This window comes from Molothrus aeneus, chromosome 12 (genome assembly GCF_037042795.1).
Source record: "Molothrus aeneus isolate 106 chromosome 12, BPBGC_Maene_1.0, whole genome shotgun sequence".
Taxonomy (NCBI): Eukaryota; Metazoa; Chordata; class Aves; order Passeriformes; family Icteridae; genus Molothrus; species Molothrus aeneus.
Window position 1 is genome coordinate 16407925 of NC_089657.1, and position 15591 is coordinate 16423515.

General features: G+C 44.5%; 1 protein-coding gene across 2 annotated transcripts in view; it reads left to right on the forward strand.

The window, feature by feature from the left end:
* The first annotated feature begins 5954 nt into the window (after positions 1-5954).
* The window catches only part of MAPKAPK3 (MAPK activated protein kinase 3), a 47079-nt gene continuing 37442 nt past the window's right edge, over positions 5955-15591 (forward strand). Inside the window, exons 1-2 of one of the 2 annotated variants that reach the window (XM_066558286.1) lie at positions 5955-6057; positions 6799-7166. In XM_066558286.1, the coding sequence (XP_066414383.1) occupies positions 6924-7166 (243 nt within the window). In that variant the 5' untranslated portion in view covers positions 5955-6057; positions 6799-6923. Of the gene's footprint in view, positions 6058-6199; positions 6397-6798; positions 7167-15591 lie in introns of those variants that run through there. The other variant, XM_066558287.1, reaches the window with a different exon arrangement.

Consider the following 15591-nt stretch of genomic DNA (forward strand, 5'->3'; position numbering starts at 1 on the left):
TCTGAATGTGTGTAAATTTGCAGGGTAAGCGGGGGCCTGGCAGAGGAATTTCAGTCCTCACCTCTCCTGAGCACAGCAAGGACAACATCCAGACGATCATTCGGAGGGCCCTTCGTAGCCCTGGCTCAGGCTTGCAGAGGACACCTGCGTGCCTGTGCCCCTTCAACATCTAACTCCGAGCTTGTTTAAACCTTCTGTCAGTGGTGCAGCAGCACGATGGATTTCAACAGATCTAGACTACAGAGGTGGGAGTAGCTCTCATCTCCGGCAAACCACAGTGAACCTGCACATCAGAAGGTATTTAATTCGTCGTCAGCCTCGGGGGAGACGCTGAGATCCCAGCCTGGTGTGGCGGTAGGAGCGCTGCAGCCCGGCCCCGGCATTGAGGAGATGTCTGCATGTTTTTTTCACTTAGAATTGGGCTCCATCTAGCGACCCTCGCCTGGAGGAGGCTTTTAGTGCAGGCTCTGCGCTGGGGCTGAGCAGCCATTTGGCTCTCGGGCGCAGAGAAGGCACGCTCAGTGCTGTGCGGAGGAACATCCCCGCAGAAGCGGGGGCTGCGCTGCCCAGTGCTCCCAGTAGCCGTCCCCCTCTCCCGCACTGGTTTTCCAGCCGCAGTCACCGGACCCGAGCCGCTCTGCTCATGGTCCTGCTGGACCCGGAGAGACGAGCATTGTCTCCAAGTAGCTGATGGGTGTGCGCATCAATGAAAGGAGCTTGCATTTCTATTGAAAACTTATTTAGGGGACCACCTCAAAAAAATATTCAGGCCAATGCCTGGGCTGTTTTATCTAAGAAATCTGTGATCGGTTTGAACTCCCGAGCACTCAGCAGTGCTTCATCACTCGACGTGAACGTTGTGCTCATTGGCACTCCTCGGGCAGAGGGCAATGCCCCGAGAGGGGAACAGCACAGTGTGCCCGATGTGCCAGTGTCCCAGGCCCTGCACAGTCCATGTAAAGTGCTGCCGTTCACACAAATTAGTTGTTTAAACCCAGTTTATATTCATATAAATGGCTTTCCAGAGTACTGTCTTGAAAAATAAGGACATTACAGAGGAAGAAGCAAGAAATCTTGTTGAGTCATATAATTGAATGCTAGGCTTTAGTTACGAAAGGTGTCAAAGAAAGCTCAAAGCTCGCAATAAGCCAGGGAAGAAAATTCAGAAACAGCGAGGCAGTAAGTCCCTCAGGAAAGTTCACTGACACAACAGCACCATCTGCTGCTAAATGTGTGCTCGGGAAAACCGGTGGCCAGAGCCCCTTCCCACTGCGGCTGTTACACGACTTCTGGGCGTTTGGACATTCCTGTGATCTTGTAGAGTTGGTGAAAATGAAAAGTGACATCCAGAATCGTAACTCTTGAGAGCGGTCTTTGTGCCTGGGGACTTGGTTTACCTTCACCAGTAGCTTGAAAGACTGAAAGTCACCCCTTTGGTTACTGCCTGGCCCTTACCCTGAGCTGTAGTATAACAAACCCCACTGAGTGACCCAACGTTACCAATACCAAGCAGCTGTTCCTTCTTTAGAGGGGCTTGGGCTCGTTATTCGAGTAGGACACAACAATTCCTGTAATCAACAACAGGTAGTGCACTTAATGTTGTGGTTTTGATTTCCCAACCTGGTGAGTAACAATGGAGGAGTCTCCAGGGTGTGGGTGAGCTGTGCGGTGGATACAGGGACATCTGAGCTGGCTTCATGAGAAGTAGGATGTGCAGAAAGGAATGGCTTTTATTTCAAGCTGTGAAAAAATACCCTGGGTTATTAGAAGGATCTCAGCATATTCGTTGTCCTGAGACTTGTGGCACATGGTGACATAGAAGGTGATGGCAGTGTGGCATCTATTAGGAGTTTTGCTGCTTGATTCGAATGCTGCAAAAATTGTATTCCTGAGTGATCTGGAAGGCCACCCCAGGACTACCAGGTAATGCTGTCATACCCATTAGTTGCAGGATGTTTCAGTGAAAGAGATTAATTTCTTCTGCTCCACTGCAGCATAAAATGAAGCACCATCTCCTGTAGACAGATTAGAAGGTTTTTTAGGCTTTTGATTTATGATTCTTCTGTGAAAAAAATTTCATATCTGCTGAAAGGGAAATGTCCAGCTGGCATCTCTCTGACTCCCCCATCAATAAACTTTGGAGGAATATAGATGGAACCTCCCAAAACCTTCTCAATGACCAAGACAAGATACCTGTAATAGGGTGTCTGAAGCCAGGCATAAAAAAGCAGCTTTTCTATCTTCGTCTGTATTTCTATAGGAAAATACCTGCTATGTGCTAACATGGAGGAATTAATCTTGAGGAACAAAGTTAGGTATCAGGACAGGCTCTCCAGATGGTAAGAGTGGTGTTCTTGAAACTTCTGTTTTCTTAACTAGAAGCTGCTTCATAGCCAGAATTTTAATTCCTCCTGGAAACCATGCTATAATCCCATGGACACATGGACAGAGGGTGCTGAGACTGAAAGAGAAGTTGTTCTAGCAACAAATCATCAGTAAAGATTATTGCCTATGAAAGAGCTTTATAAACCTGGTTTTGTGTCAGCCAGGAGAGAAAAGAGCCAGGCTGTTTGCTGATGAGCTTTTTGAGTCTGTTTTTTTTTTCATGCCTTTTTGATTAGTCTGAGACAGACACCTCCAGAGCAGAGCCAAAAGACAGGCGAAAAAACATGCATATAATTTGTGTTTCAGACCACTGTGTACATGACAGTCTAAACTAAAGATCCTACAAGAGGTTGCTTTTGTTCTCCTTCATATCAAAATGGTACTCTGTAGAGCTGCCCTTTCTTTCTTTTAAAATCACAGATGCAGTTTCTGAAGAACTTCCTGGGGGATTTAATAAGGTTGTTGCAACCGCCCAACCAGACAAAGCCGTGTCCTCACTTCAACCTGACAGTACAGAGGATTTTCTCTTTGGTGACATCTGTATAATGCATCCCATGAGTGTGGATTTCTCATAACAGCAGAAAAAAAGAGAGAGCTGTTACTCAGACAAAGCAAATTTTCAGAAAAACAAGTCATTAGTTTTCAGCTGATAATTCCTTTATCACAGCTGTTTCCATGAGACATTGCTATCAAAGGGCACCACCAAGCAAATCACTTTTGTCTATAAGGAACCCGAGATCCCTGTATCATTGAGGTATCACTCCTGAAGATCTGCCACCCCTCAGAGAACATTTGATGACATCAGCTTTCCTAGCTCTCCAGATGACAGCAAATTCAGTTCCTTTCATTTTTATTAGGAAATGAGACATTTGAAAGTCTGAAATGTCTTTGATCCCAGCTATTGAATTGCTACAGCCTAATAAAGAGGCAGTGAAAATACCCAGTGAAATAACCAAAATTAACCTTCTCTGTTTAAACAGAGTGGTGCTGTCTGTCTGTAAAGCAGGTATCTGTGATATTGAAGACATTATAAAATCAGGGAGAGCATATCCAGACTGTGTGCTGGCTAAAATAAAAGGCTTCACCAGGTTAAGACACTGGTTAGAGGAAAGGGGTTGCTGCCCCTAAGCTTATTGAAAGAAGAGGACCTTAATATTTGCTGTTTGCTTCTATAAGCTGTGTTTTATTTTGGGACAAAGCAAGCATAACTGAGCTACACCAAATTCTCTTGAAATTTAAGTTGCTCTATGTTGTTGCTGTTGGGGACTTCTGGTAAAAGTAGGATTAATGTTTAATTTACAGTGTGGAGGATTTTTGTGAAGATGAAAGAACTTTTGCTGTAGTGGGCTCTTAGCCCTTAATAGTACTGTTTTAGGGGTTTTTTTAACTTCAAAAAGCAAACATAAATAAATAAATAAATAAATAAAAACATCTGTTTGAGTGAAAAACATCCCCTGGCTCAAGGAGCTGCAGTGGGCCTGTCAGTGTATTCTCCATCAGCATCTCCAGAGGATGCTAATGGATCTCCACCTGCCATGAGCACCAAGAGAGGCTTCAGGAGCTGCTTTTTATTTTGGGGTCATCCTTGTGTAGAGTGAGGCTGTCTGATACTTGGGCTGATGCTAGAAAGGCTTTTTAGGAGTTTATGGTGGTTGAAATGAGCAGAGGGTTGAAGTAAGGCCTTATTAAACATGATTCACATTGGGTTTTTAGGTGTTTTGCCCTGTTTAAACTTACTACTGGTTGCTGGTAAAATGGTGAGCTTTGCCAAGAGCATATCCAGGCAACATCAGGTGGTGAACCCAAACAAGCTTTTCATCCAGTGAGATACTCCTCTGACTTCAAAAATGTGGTTTGTATTGTCCCAGTTTAACTCTTCTCATCAGGAGATGGTTCATAACTGAAACATGTAGAACCAACTAATTTCACACATCCTGTCTCATTCCTTCATCTTTCCTCCTTGCTTTCCATGCACAGCTTATTTTTTTAGAAACTCATTCTTGTAATAGTTAGAGTCATAGTTTCTTAATGAAATTCCTTACTTCTGACACACTATAGAAAATAGCAACCCCTTCAGTAGACATCTGCTTGGAATTTTTACATTTAATATTTCTTAGAATAGAGCCATAAATCGCCTTCTACCAGCTTCAATGTGCTAGTCAGTGTAACTCCTGCCTGCTTTGGGCAGCTGTGGGGTTTTGGGTGAGAGTTACATGGAAAGATCCAAAGCAGGGCCAGGAATGGGAGCTACAGATAGGTGTGAGCAAGTATGGTTTTCAAAAGAAAAAATGCAGAAGAGAGTGGAGAGATTTAGGAGTTTTCTGAAGGGTCTGGCCCCCAGTGACTGAGTGGAGAGAAGAGAACTAATAGTTACCTGTTGCAAAGAGGAGGAAGTTACCATCCAGGACAAACAGAAAAGCAGAGACAGGGAGAAGGCATGGGAAGGAAAATCAGAGCAAGCGGGTGACCAGAGAATCATGTTATTGAAGGTTTGCAACCTGGGAGCTCACAGTTACAGACACATTTCTCTGAGACTACTGCAGTGGGAGGTGATGCAGACTAAGACGGCTGACAGCTAAACCTGAAAAGATTGGAAATAGCTGTTTTCCTCAGGGATTTGATTAGCCCAGAATAAGTGAACTGAATCAGGGGGCCAGGCCCTCCAGCAGCTGAAGTGCTGAAAGCCTGGAAGGGAAACCTGAGGCAGAATAGCTGTAGCATCACATCACATGGTGATGTACTGCAGATCTGCATCCTGCTAACTTGAACTACTTTTTATTCCTTGGGGAAAGGGCTCATTAGCCCTTTTAATTATTTTCCTATCTGCTAGAACTCCAGATGCTATTATGTTACATAAAATGACAAATGTATTTTTAACTTGTAAAGCATGTGAACTTTAAGCTGCTTCCAGTGATACGAATACAGCTCCATTTCGATGCATGACTCATCTTCACATGTAGGGAAAAAAGCTCAGCATTTCACATCCCTGGAACCACACTCTGTGCACCAGTGATGAGCGACAGTTGCTGTGGGAACCATCTCTTTTAGTATCCTGACTATGCATCTGAAAGTGCCGAGAAACACTGACCGCGTCTTTGGTCGCGTTTAGTGACTGCATTAAGTGAGAGCACCCTTTCGATAGCCAAGCGCCTGAAGGATCACTGCCTGCTATCGCGTCTCCTTGTAGCAGCCTGTTTAACCCAGGGTTCGGAGCGAACGTGGCCATTCTCCCCCTCCCCGAAGAGCCATCGGGGGAAGGGCCGGCGGTGCCACCGCGCGGGCGCGCTGCGGTACCAGCCCGGAGCTGCCGCCGCTGCAGCCTCATTTCCCCCCTCTATCAGGGCCGTTTACCCCAATAAATTAATATCGTGCGTTAAATCACGGCCCTAGATCACCTTAAAACCACCGCGGGGGTTGTTCCCCGCCAGGGTTGTTCAGGGGAGCCCGAGCAGTGGAACCTGAACACGAGGCAGCTCCCGCTCCCCGCTCGGGCCCGGCCCAGTCCGGGCCGCTTGTCGAGGCTCGGGCCGGTCCCGCCGCCGGCAGCCCGGCGCGGCTCGGGGCGGGAAGGCGGCGCGCACCTGCCCGGGGCGGCGGGGCGGACCCAGGCAGAGCCCGCCTTCCCCGAGCCGCTCCGGGAAGCCTCGACTGGGGCCGCGCCGCCACAGGCAGGTAATGGAGCTCCGGCGTGGAGCTGCCCCCGCCCGGCTCCCGCCGCCGCCACCCCCCGCTCTCCCGGCTTCGCCTCAGGGCCTTCCCGCCCTCCGCCGCCGCCTCAGCGCGGGGGGCTGAGCGAGCGGCCCCTCTGCTGGTGGTAACGGCGCTGCTGGCACCGGCACCCGCCCCGGGGATCCCCCTCAGGTCCCCAGCGGGACCCTCCCGGCTTTGGGAGCCACGCCATGGCATCTCCACGGACTGCAGTTCTTGGGAGGTTTGGTGGTCCCTGCCCCTAGCATGGGGTCCCAGGGTTCGGTGCCTGCCCAGGCAGTGCCACTCTGGGGTTCAGTCCAGGTATTCGTGGCTCTCTTGCGCAATTTGGGAGTGTCGGGATGAGGCAGGGGAGCATTGTGAGGATTTCTATATAAAACATTGAGGCAACAAGTGGTTGATGAGGGTTTGTGAGCTCGAAGCTCTGTTCTGTTGTACAGACCTTAGCTGTGGTGTTACTCCAAGACCCAGTAGTTACTCAGTTACTTTTTGTTGCAGTAAAAGCGGTGATTTATACCTGGAGACTGAGAGCTGTGTGTACTGGAAGTGGGGTGACAGGTCTGTAAAGCTCAAGTGTGCTTTCCTGAGGTGACCCTTCACTTCTGTTCTCTCTGGCACCTGGTCATCTTGTTAAGAGAAAAGCCGTCAGGTGGGACAATAGTTAGTTGATATCAATTACTAACACTTGTTTACATTTCTACTCAGGACTAAATGGCGAGCAAATGGACTGCTTGAAGCACTGGGTTTGATTGCTTAAGAGAAAGGGCTCTGCTGAAGATACCCGACAGATTCCTGTGGGGTATCTCTGTCATCCCAGACTCTTCCCTGATATGGAACAAGGTGAAGGTGAACAGGAATCCCAGGCAGAGAGTCACGTGGAGAGCAAGAGCAGTGTGGAGAGCAAGAGCAGCGTGAAATCCTTACCTGGGGGAACAGCCCATGTCAAACTAGAGATAAAAAAACATGCAGTTACAGACGACTACAAACTCTCCAAACGTGTGCTAGGGTTAGGAATCAATGGCAAAGTACTGGAGTGTTTCAACAAGCAGACAGGACAGAAATGTGCTTTGAAGGTAGGTGTGTTTTGTCTTTTTTTTTCCTTATTTATGGTTTGGAGGCCAAAGTTCATTCCCTGTAAAAGCTACTTGTTCTGTGCTTACCTTTCTCAAAGAGTGATGCGTGAAGAATCTGAATATGTGGAAACATTTGCTATCACAACACTGGAGTCCCAGCTTGAGCGTTTTCCAGAATGTTCTGTGTAGTTTTCAGAATAATGTTATCAGCTGTGAAATTCTCGTGTTCATATTTAAAAGACAAGAAAGCGGGGGAGAGAACCGTGTCTTGGTGTGTTCTTGGAGAAAACTTGTTAGATTTTGAATGAACATATTATGCAATACTCACAAAGGAAACTATTTTGGGTCTTGTGCAGTGAATAGGCCTAAGCTGTGAAATACTTAAATGTTCATTGATCTTCAGTCTTTCCTCTGTATGAAGATTTTTCTTAAGGAGCATTTCTAGTTGTTCATTTATTTTCCTCCTTTATTTTTGTGATCACTTTACCAAAGGATATTTCCTGGGAAAGCACCAGTATGGCAAGTGAGTTTAGTAGATATTTATGGTGCTAAGTACCACTTAAATTAATGGAGCAATAGCCATTCATTGGAGAGCATGAAGCTTACTTGCCTTTTGTTCTGCAGCTTTTAAACTTGAAAATTTCCTTGGTGCTCTTAAACCACATTATTGGGAAAAAAAGCAGCCTAAATGAGAACGAGGATGGTTCAGTACCAGAAGATTAAAAGCAGCTGAAGTAATTGTCATGAGAGCTACTTATAGGTGCTACAGATTCCTTGCTGGTGTTAATCTGGTGGGTCCAGGAAGCTCTCAGGTATCCTTCCTTTCCCTATTCACACTCCATGTGTGCTGGGAGCAGAGTGGATCTGCCAGGAGTCAGCTGGAGGCTCTGCCAAGGCCTGGAGATGGTCTCTAGCAAACAGAGCTGCTGTCCCCACCAAAGCCTTTGCATTGTGATAGAGAAGCCTGGAAATACCTGGCAGCTTGGAGTACTGGAAAAATAATTTAATAGAGGAGCTAGAAAAGCTTATAATACAATAATTTGCTGATTAATTCACGTGTTTCCAACACTCTGATGTAGTTTGTCACACTCTTTTGTATTAGCTTCACGTAGCTCACTGACAGAAGTTTATCATAGGAAACTGGAGGTTTTGACAACAGACTGCAGGTACTGGGGTTTTGCACCTGCCATGGGGAGAGTCACATCTTTGCATCTCTGAGATGATCCATTAATCAGGTCCTTCTGCAGTGCTAGCAACATTAATCTCTAAAGTTAGCATACTGTGATAATAGTGAATGCTGAAGCTGATCTGCTGTTTCTGAAGAGTTCAGTGGCTTTGTTGCTGGTTAGAGATCATTCACACTTCAAAGGGTTTGCAGTCATAAGGGCTGGAAGCATTTTAAAACAGAAGTTGCCTTTCCAGAAGGCAATCCAGTAGCAACAAGTATGTTCCAGAGCAAATTTTGTAGTTCTGGAATGAAGTAGAAAACGTATATTAGCATCTGGAAACTATTTTTTTTATTTTAGCCCTCAGAGCTGGGGAGAGGGAGAAGAGAATGGGAATTGCTGTGCCCTGATAGAATGTATTCTGCTTGATGGGTTGGAGGAACCTATTGGTGGAGTCTCTAATACCTGTTTGTGTTTAGCACTGATTGAGTTGGCTGATTTTTTCAGAACTTTTAATATATATTAAGGACCAAAGTTCCACTTCCCCAGTCATTACAGGTCAGCAATAGCTGATGGATCACTGACCTTACCCTGTAAATGTGTTTGTCATCCTGTTTCCCATCCAGCTGTGCAATGTGTGCACTTTTCGTCTGAACAGGACAGAAGTATGGCAGCAATATTAAGATGTTTATAAGTTCTCTAGGGAGTTTGAATGGCAGATAATAGTTTGCTGCTTGCATGTGTGCATTTCTCATCATTATGGGTTTAAGTGCTGAATAAAAAGTTAAACATGCAATTAAGTAAAACTGCCAGCAGCCCAGAGAGAATCCACAGCTCTCTGCAAAGATGGTCTAGTGAGAAGATTAGCCAACAAGGAGGGATAAAAACTCTGCTTGGTTAATTTGCAAGAATAGAAACATCTTTTCCCAGCCCTGAAGATATTTGCAAGGATGAAAATATTCATAGGAAGTTTTTCCTTTGTTTCTTGTGAAACCTGAACTGGGCCACACAAGTCCCAAACCTGCTCCAGATGACAGTTCAGAGCAAATCATCCAGTCAAAGCAGTTATGTAAAAGGGACAAGAAGCTTAGGAAAAAATATTCAGAAACAGCTTCACAGCAGAATTCTCTGTGTAGGGACAACAGGGCCTTGCCACTGCTTGTTCTTCTCAGGTGTGATGGCAGGGTTATCATTCACTTACAGGAATAGAAAGTGGAGACTGATGAAGCTGTTACAGAGCAAACCCAACTGGTATGACAGGGAAAGAGAAATGGAAAGACTGAGTTGCAAGTTGAACATGAAAAAAAGGGATGCTGGATGGATTTTTTTCTTGAGGTTGCTTGCACATATCCATTGAGATTTATGTATATTTGTGGACAAATACTTCAGGCATGAGAGTGCTTGCTGTAACCTGCTCCTGGGAAAGGAAGAACATCACTCCTGCTGCTGAAGATAAAGTGTAATAGGCTGTCCCCCTTCACATCAAACTTGCCCATTAAAGCAGCTCCTGACTGGGCAGATCACACTGCTTTCTGCCTGCAGGTTTTCTTTTAAATGGGAACAGAGCCAGCACAGCCAGGGTCTGGATAGAAATTACTCAATGAAAGGAATTCTAGCAGAGGTACTCAAGAGGAAAGGGCTTGAACAGGAAAAAATATTCATTCTCAGAGCCATACATCAGTCAAACACTCCATTCTGTAATTGGAAGGCCCCTGTTGTTGTTGTTGTTAGTCTGTATCCATAATTGGAACAGGTTAGAATTTCATTAATCATTTTGGAGTGGGAAAACACAAGACATCCTTTTGGAGATACTGCAGGCTTTTGGTTATTTTCCTAAAATACTGTGTGGCTTAGTTTACTCGGCTTGGCATTGTGATTCGCTGCCCAGTTTACAGCGTGCTGTCAGCTTTGTTTCTGTTGAATTGAAATGCCACAGGCATTGCTGTCCTGCTCCAGAAAATCTCATCTGGTTTCTCACTTAGACACATAATGACATTTTGGCTGAACAGCACTGTTTCCAAATAGTGAGAACACGAGGATTTCGAAAAGTAGAAGCATAAACAAAACTGCTGTGCAGGACTGTGGCCTTCTAGAAGGCAGCTATGTTTTAGTCTCTGCCTCCCTTACAAATAGAAAAGCTTCTCAGATCTCTTTCCATAGTTGATCCAGAAATAGCTGTCAAGTGAAGTCTAGTCACTCTTCTATTTTTATCTCCTCTCTGCCGGCCTGCCCCCTTCTGTTCACTTTACCTTTTGGGGCTTTAGGGCAAGTTTAACCTCCACTTCTGTAACACTGACATCTGGCCCAGTGTTCTCTGCTGGTGTTTGCATTCCTCACCCTTTTTAGGGAGAGGAGGAAACCAAAATAGCTGGTTACCTGTGAGGATAAGTGTGGAATCCTGGGACTTGCCTTCCATGAAAAAAACCCCAGCCTAAAGCTCCATGTTCTTTCTTTCCTTCTCCCTCATTTCTTTTTTGGCACAAATTCCTGCTAAGTGGTGTCAGAATAATACTTCAATGTATTTGATGGTCTCCTTTATTTTTGTGGAAGATGGCAGGAAGGGCTCAGAGCTGGAATTAAGAAATAATAAGAATAGAGAGAACAGAGAGGTAGAGAGCCTCCTGCAGGGTATTGGGGCTTCTCTGCATCTGCACCTTCAGGATTTTGGTGGATGTTTCAGGATATAAAAGCAGTGTTAGACATCATTGCCATACTATTTATCTTCACTAAACAGATGGTGCTTCTTTCCAGAAGAAAATGGAGGACAATTCAGGCATAGCCACAAAACAAAGACCCTTGGAACTTCAGGAAAGCTGAGTACCTTGGTTATGGGTGCATTGGCACTTTGGGGATGGGTAACTCCTGAGTAGCAGTGGTAAAATGCTTCTCCCCTGAGCACTGGGCACATGCCCTGTGTACTGCAGATCCTCCAGCCACCCCACGCTTCCAGGCTCAGGTGGAGGGTGTATGAATGGACCTGCTGCTTTATGGAATTGTTTAGGTTGGGCAAAAGCCTTAAAGATCAAGTCCAACCATTAACCCAGCACTTCCAAGCCCATCACTGAACCATGTCCCCAAGTACCACATCTACACACAGACCTTATCCTCTGGAATAAAAAGTGAGTTAAGGCATCCCCTGCCTCATGGAAAATGTGTTGTGCTGCTGAGTGCCAGCAGAAAAGTGACTGTAACTTGCTGATTTGAAGACAAATAGGCATAGCCCAAATGTTAAATAAAGCAAAAAGCAAACACAAAATTGAACACCCTCCTTGCCTTTTAGGTTTGAAGAACATTTAGTGAACGATAGAAATGATAATTGTGGAGTAGGAGTCTCTGCTGCTATGCATAAGAGTGTTAGCATAACTTTCTTCTCAGAAGGAAATAAAACAGGTAATAGAGAAAAAAAATTTGCAAAGTAAGTCCTTCCCAAAATTATTCTTGGGACCTGCACATAGGACTATCTAGAGAATGTTGTTCTGCTTTCCATAGGTGAGTTGCTGTGGACAGACAGGCATTCTGCCTCAGTTTCATTTAGTCTTGAGCTATGCTTGTGTCTCCCACTCAATTTTAATGTTTCTGATTACGTTAAATAGTTCTGCAAAAGCTATTATTGGGATAGTCTGTTTCCAGTTAGTTTACCCTGAAGCTAGGTCATGATTGCTCACAAACAGGAAACTGTACAGTCCAAAGTATTTGTTTTGCAAATTATCTAAATAGCTGGTGCTTGTAAAATCCCCTGCTTGCTGCCTGAAGTAAGATGATGACCAAAGAAAATGATGCAGCAGTGGAGAAAGCACTGCACACAGTGAAAGTGAAGGTTATTTTTGGCTGATGATTGCTTGTGGAATAGGAAATGTTACCAATCTTCTGAGATGCTGCAGATTGCATTTTTAGAAGAGAATTATGCCAGATTAGGAATGAAACATTTCAGCATTTTTGGCATAAGGAAGAAGAATGGTGTGCTAAGCTTAGAACTGTGATGACAGTTCGGGGAACCAAGTGTAACAGGCTTTACCCAGGGCGAAGCAGCTCTTCTGGAATGATTGTGTGTTTCTGGAGGAAATCAGCACTTTCTAGTTTAGTATTCTGTAGTTCTCTCTTACCTACCATGCTTCCTGCAGAGGGTTTATGCTGGTTTATCTCATGCTACAGTGAATTCAGTGTCAGTAACACAGCTTGGTCTGAGTAACAAAGTCTGGGAGCTGTGCTGTAGATCAAAGCTGGATACAGCATAGAATGAATAGGAGTTCAGAAGAGTTCTAGTGAAATGGCAGCCCTGTCTACAGAGGAGTGCCTAAAATATGGATAGCATCAGACTGGTCCTTGAATTTTATCCTTCAGTGCCAATCTTGGTGACTATTATGTAAATATGCATAAAATACCTAAAATAACTTCCAGTCGATTAAAAAGTGGGTCGTTTCTACTGCTACAAGAATTGTTTTTAAACCAGTGAGTCATTCAAGACCAGAGTCTTTGAGCACTTTGTACTTATTGGGGCCAGACTGGCACCTTTCAAAGTGTTAGTTGGACTAGTTAATTTTTAAAAAATGAGGACTTATCCACTTACTTTGAAGATCTGACATTCTTGACTGGTCTGCTCTTTATTTGAAATATAGCAAATAATTTAAAAAATAAAAAGATGGGCTCAGTCTGAAATAATGGAACCATATGTAATAAATTTATGTTATTCAATGGCAATTAATTAAGCCTAAGAAGCAGAAACAGCCAAATGCTATAAACCATTAAGTCATCTTGAAAAAGCAAAGCTATGTTGATGCTACTTTGCACTTTCTCTGTTCTCCCCCAGTCTCTCAGCAAGCTGGCACACGTTATAGCCTGACTTGCACGGCAACAAAGCTGGGGAAGATCAAGGCGTGTTCCCCGCCTTGCCAGGTTCAAAGGCCTGATAAAGCTCCAGATAAGTGTCTTACTCAGCTGCGGGAAGGTGCTGGGAGCACGTGTGTGCCTCGGCCAGACACCGCTGATCACCTGACACCCTCCTCGGACTAGAAGGCTCTTCTTTGTCTGCTCCTCCTCGCTTTAGAGTATAAATCCTCCTGTGCCATTTAACCAAAGGAAACCTCGCTGATTTGTGCTAGTGGGAGTCTCGTTACAGGTAACTGGATTTTGTAAATCAGCTTAAGTGTAAAGGAGCAAGATGCAAGAATTTTCAACTTAATTTACAACACAAGTGTACTTCAGGTGTATTTACTTATGGTCATGTAGAGAGATTCCCAGATTGGAAAGACCTGATAACATTTGGGAAGAATCAGGTGCATACCTGAATGTCAATGCTCACACACATCCCTTTTTCCTTAGTGTATTTTCCTCTGTCTGTGGTAGCACCCTGTGTTAAGAGTGGCCTGGCCTGAGAATGAATGGCTTCTTGTTGTCTTTTGTGCCAGTTCAGTTTCAGCAGAAAGCAGAGATTATGTTCATGCTGTGATAAATTCATGGGAAGCACAGAGAAAGGAGGTGTCACTGTTATTGGGAGCAGGAGCCAATGCAAATTTGAGGAAGTTAGTGGATTAGTATCTTGCCTATGAAGACTATTCTGTTTTAATCCCTTCACTGTATACAGTGATTTATTTTTTTCTTTTAAAAAGTGATACAATCTTTGATTTATTTACACCATCATGCAGCATTTTGCATCCCTAAATATTTTTGCAGTTGATCTTTGCTTGACCCTGAAGAAGTTCCCATTTCTCATATGACCTGAATGTTTCCCTGTTTCGGTTTTCCATGATAAACGTGTTTTTAGAACAGCAGACTTTAGGATGGTGTGTAATATTCTATTAGCACCATTATTAGTGTGCAGAGCTTTATGTGTTTGATGTCTTTTGGCCCTGCAGAGTTGTGTGCAGTCCACGTGGCTCTTGCACTCTCTGAGGACACAGTGACAGTGCTGGAGCTGGACAGTAGATGCCCTGCTTAACTAATGGGAAACCATGAGAACTTCTTTCCATCAGCAGCAGTGGAAGCTGCTGGTGTGGTCTGTCTGGATTAGGGTGTATAAACTGCAGGGATTGTGGTATTTTACACAGACTTCCTAAGTGCTTAAGATGATTCAAAAGCTCCGTAAATGGGATTAAGCTGTAACGCTGCAGCATTTTAATACCTCGGCACTGAAGGGGAGAGGATTCTTGCTCAGCATGTAAATCATGAGTGGCCTCCCAGTTCCTGAATCTTTGTGATACCTGGCACTTTGCACTGGAGCTTTCATGGCCTGTATTAAGAAAAAACTCAAATATTAGATTTGTATAAAAGTTAACTTTTCTTCCAGAGAAATTTGCTAGCTGAATTTGTTTTAAAAACCCCCAAAACCCAAACAAATCACTCTGAGTGCGCCATCTTTATGAGTAATTTCAGATGATCTGGATAAGGAGCCAGTCTTATTAAAGTTGCACTGTGCACAGATCTTAAGTCTTGCCAGTTCAAACTCTGGCTCTTGTCCATGGGTTTTTTCCCAGGATTTTTTTTTTCTTGAATACTCTTAAGGATGCTGGCATTCCAAGTAACAGGCCCTAAAGCAGCTCCTGGGATCTGAGTCAACAAAGGCTGAGGACAGATTTATTGAGACTGTTGCAAGGGGAGAAATCAGAAAAAAAAATTGATTGTTTATGGGTTTTTTGGATGGCATTTCTGAGATATATAAATGGTTTGGAATGGCAGGGCGTGGAGCACTCATGATCTCTGGCCAGGCCTGGGTTGTGCTGAGGTTTTGGCTGGGTGTTTTGCCCAGGTGTGAGTCAGCCTGGGCCTTGTGAAAGCCCTTCAGTGCTGCTTTGTGCCAGCCTTGCCTTCTGTTGTACTGTGGGGTGGGGCTGGGTGGAGTTTTGTTTTCAAAGGAGATCAGTTTAAAACTGGATAGGGAGCAGCTGCCTCACACACCTGTGTTCTGTGTTGGACTCCTGTGTACTCCTTAGCCCTGAATTTGCCATGTATTTCAGAAATTAAATGTCCTTAAAATCCCTTTCCAGTGCCACAAGGCCTGGCATTTGCCAGTGTCATCCTTGCCTGTTGTTCTAACTCTGAGAAATACTCCCCTTTACTTGCTTAATTTTTAACCAAAATTATATTTATTTTTCGTGTAAGAGATTAATTTCTCTCAGGGCCTTATTGCATTTTCCCACATGTTGCTTTTAGTCAATGTGGCTTTGTCAGAGGCAGTCTGGTTTCCACAGCAACGAGTTGTTAGCACCAAAGATGTCAGAGATCCAAGGTAGGGAGGGGAGGGCGCTGCATTTTCTGGCTCAGCT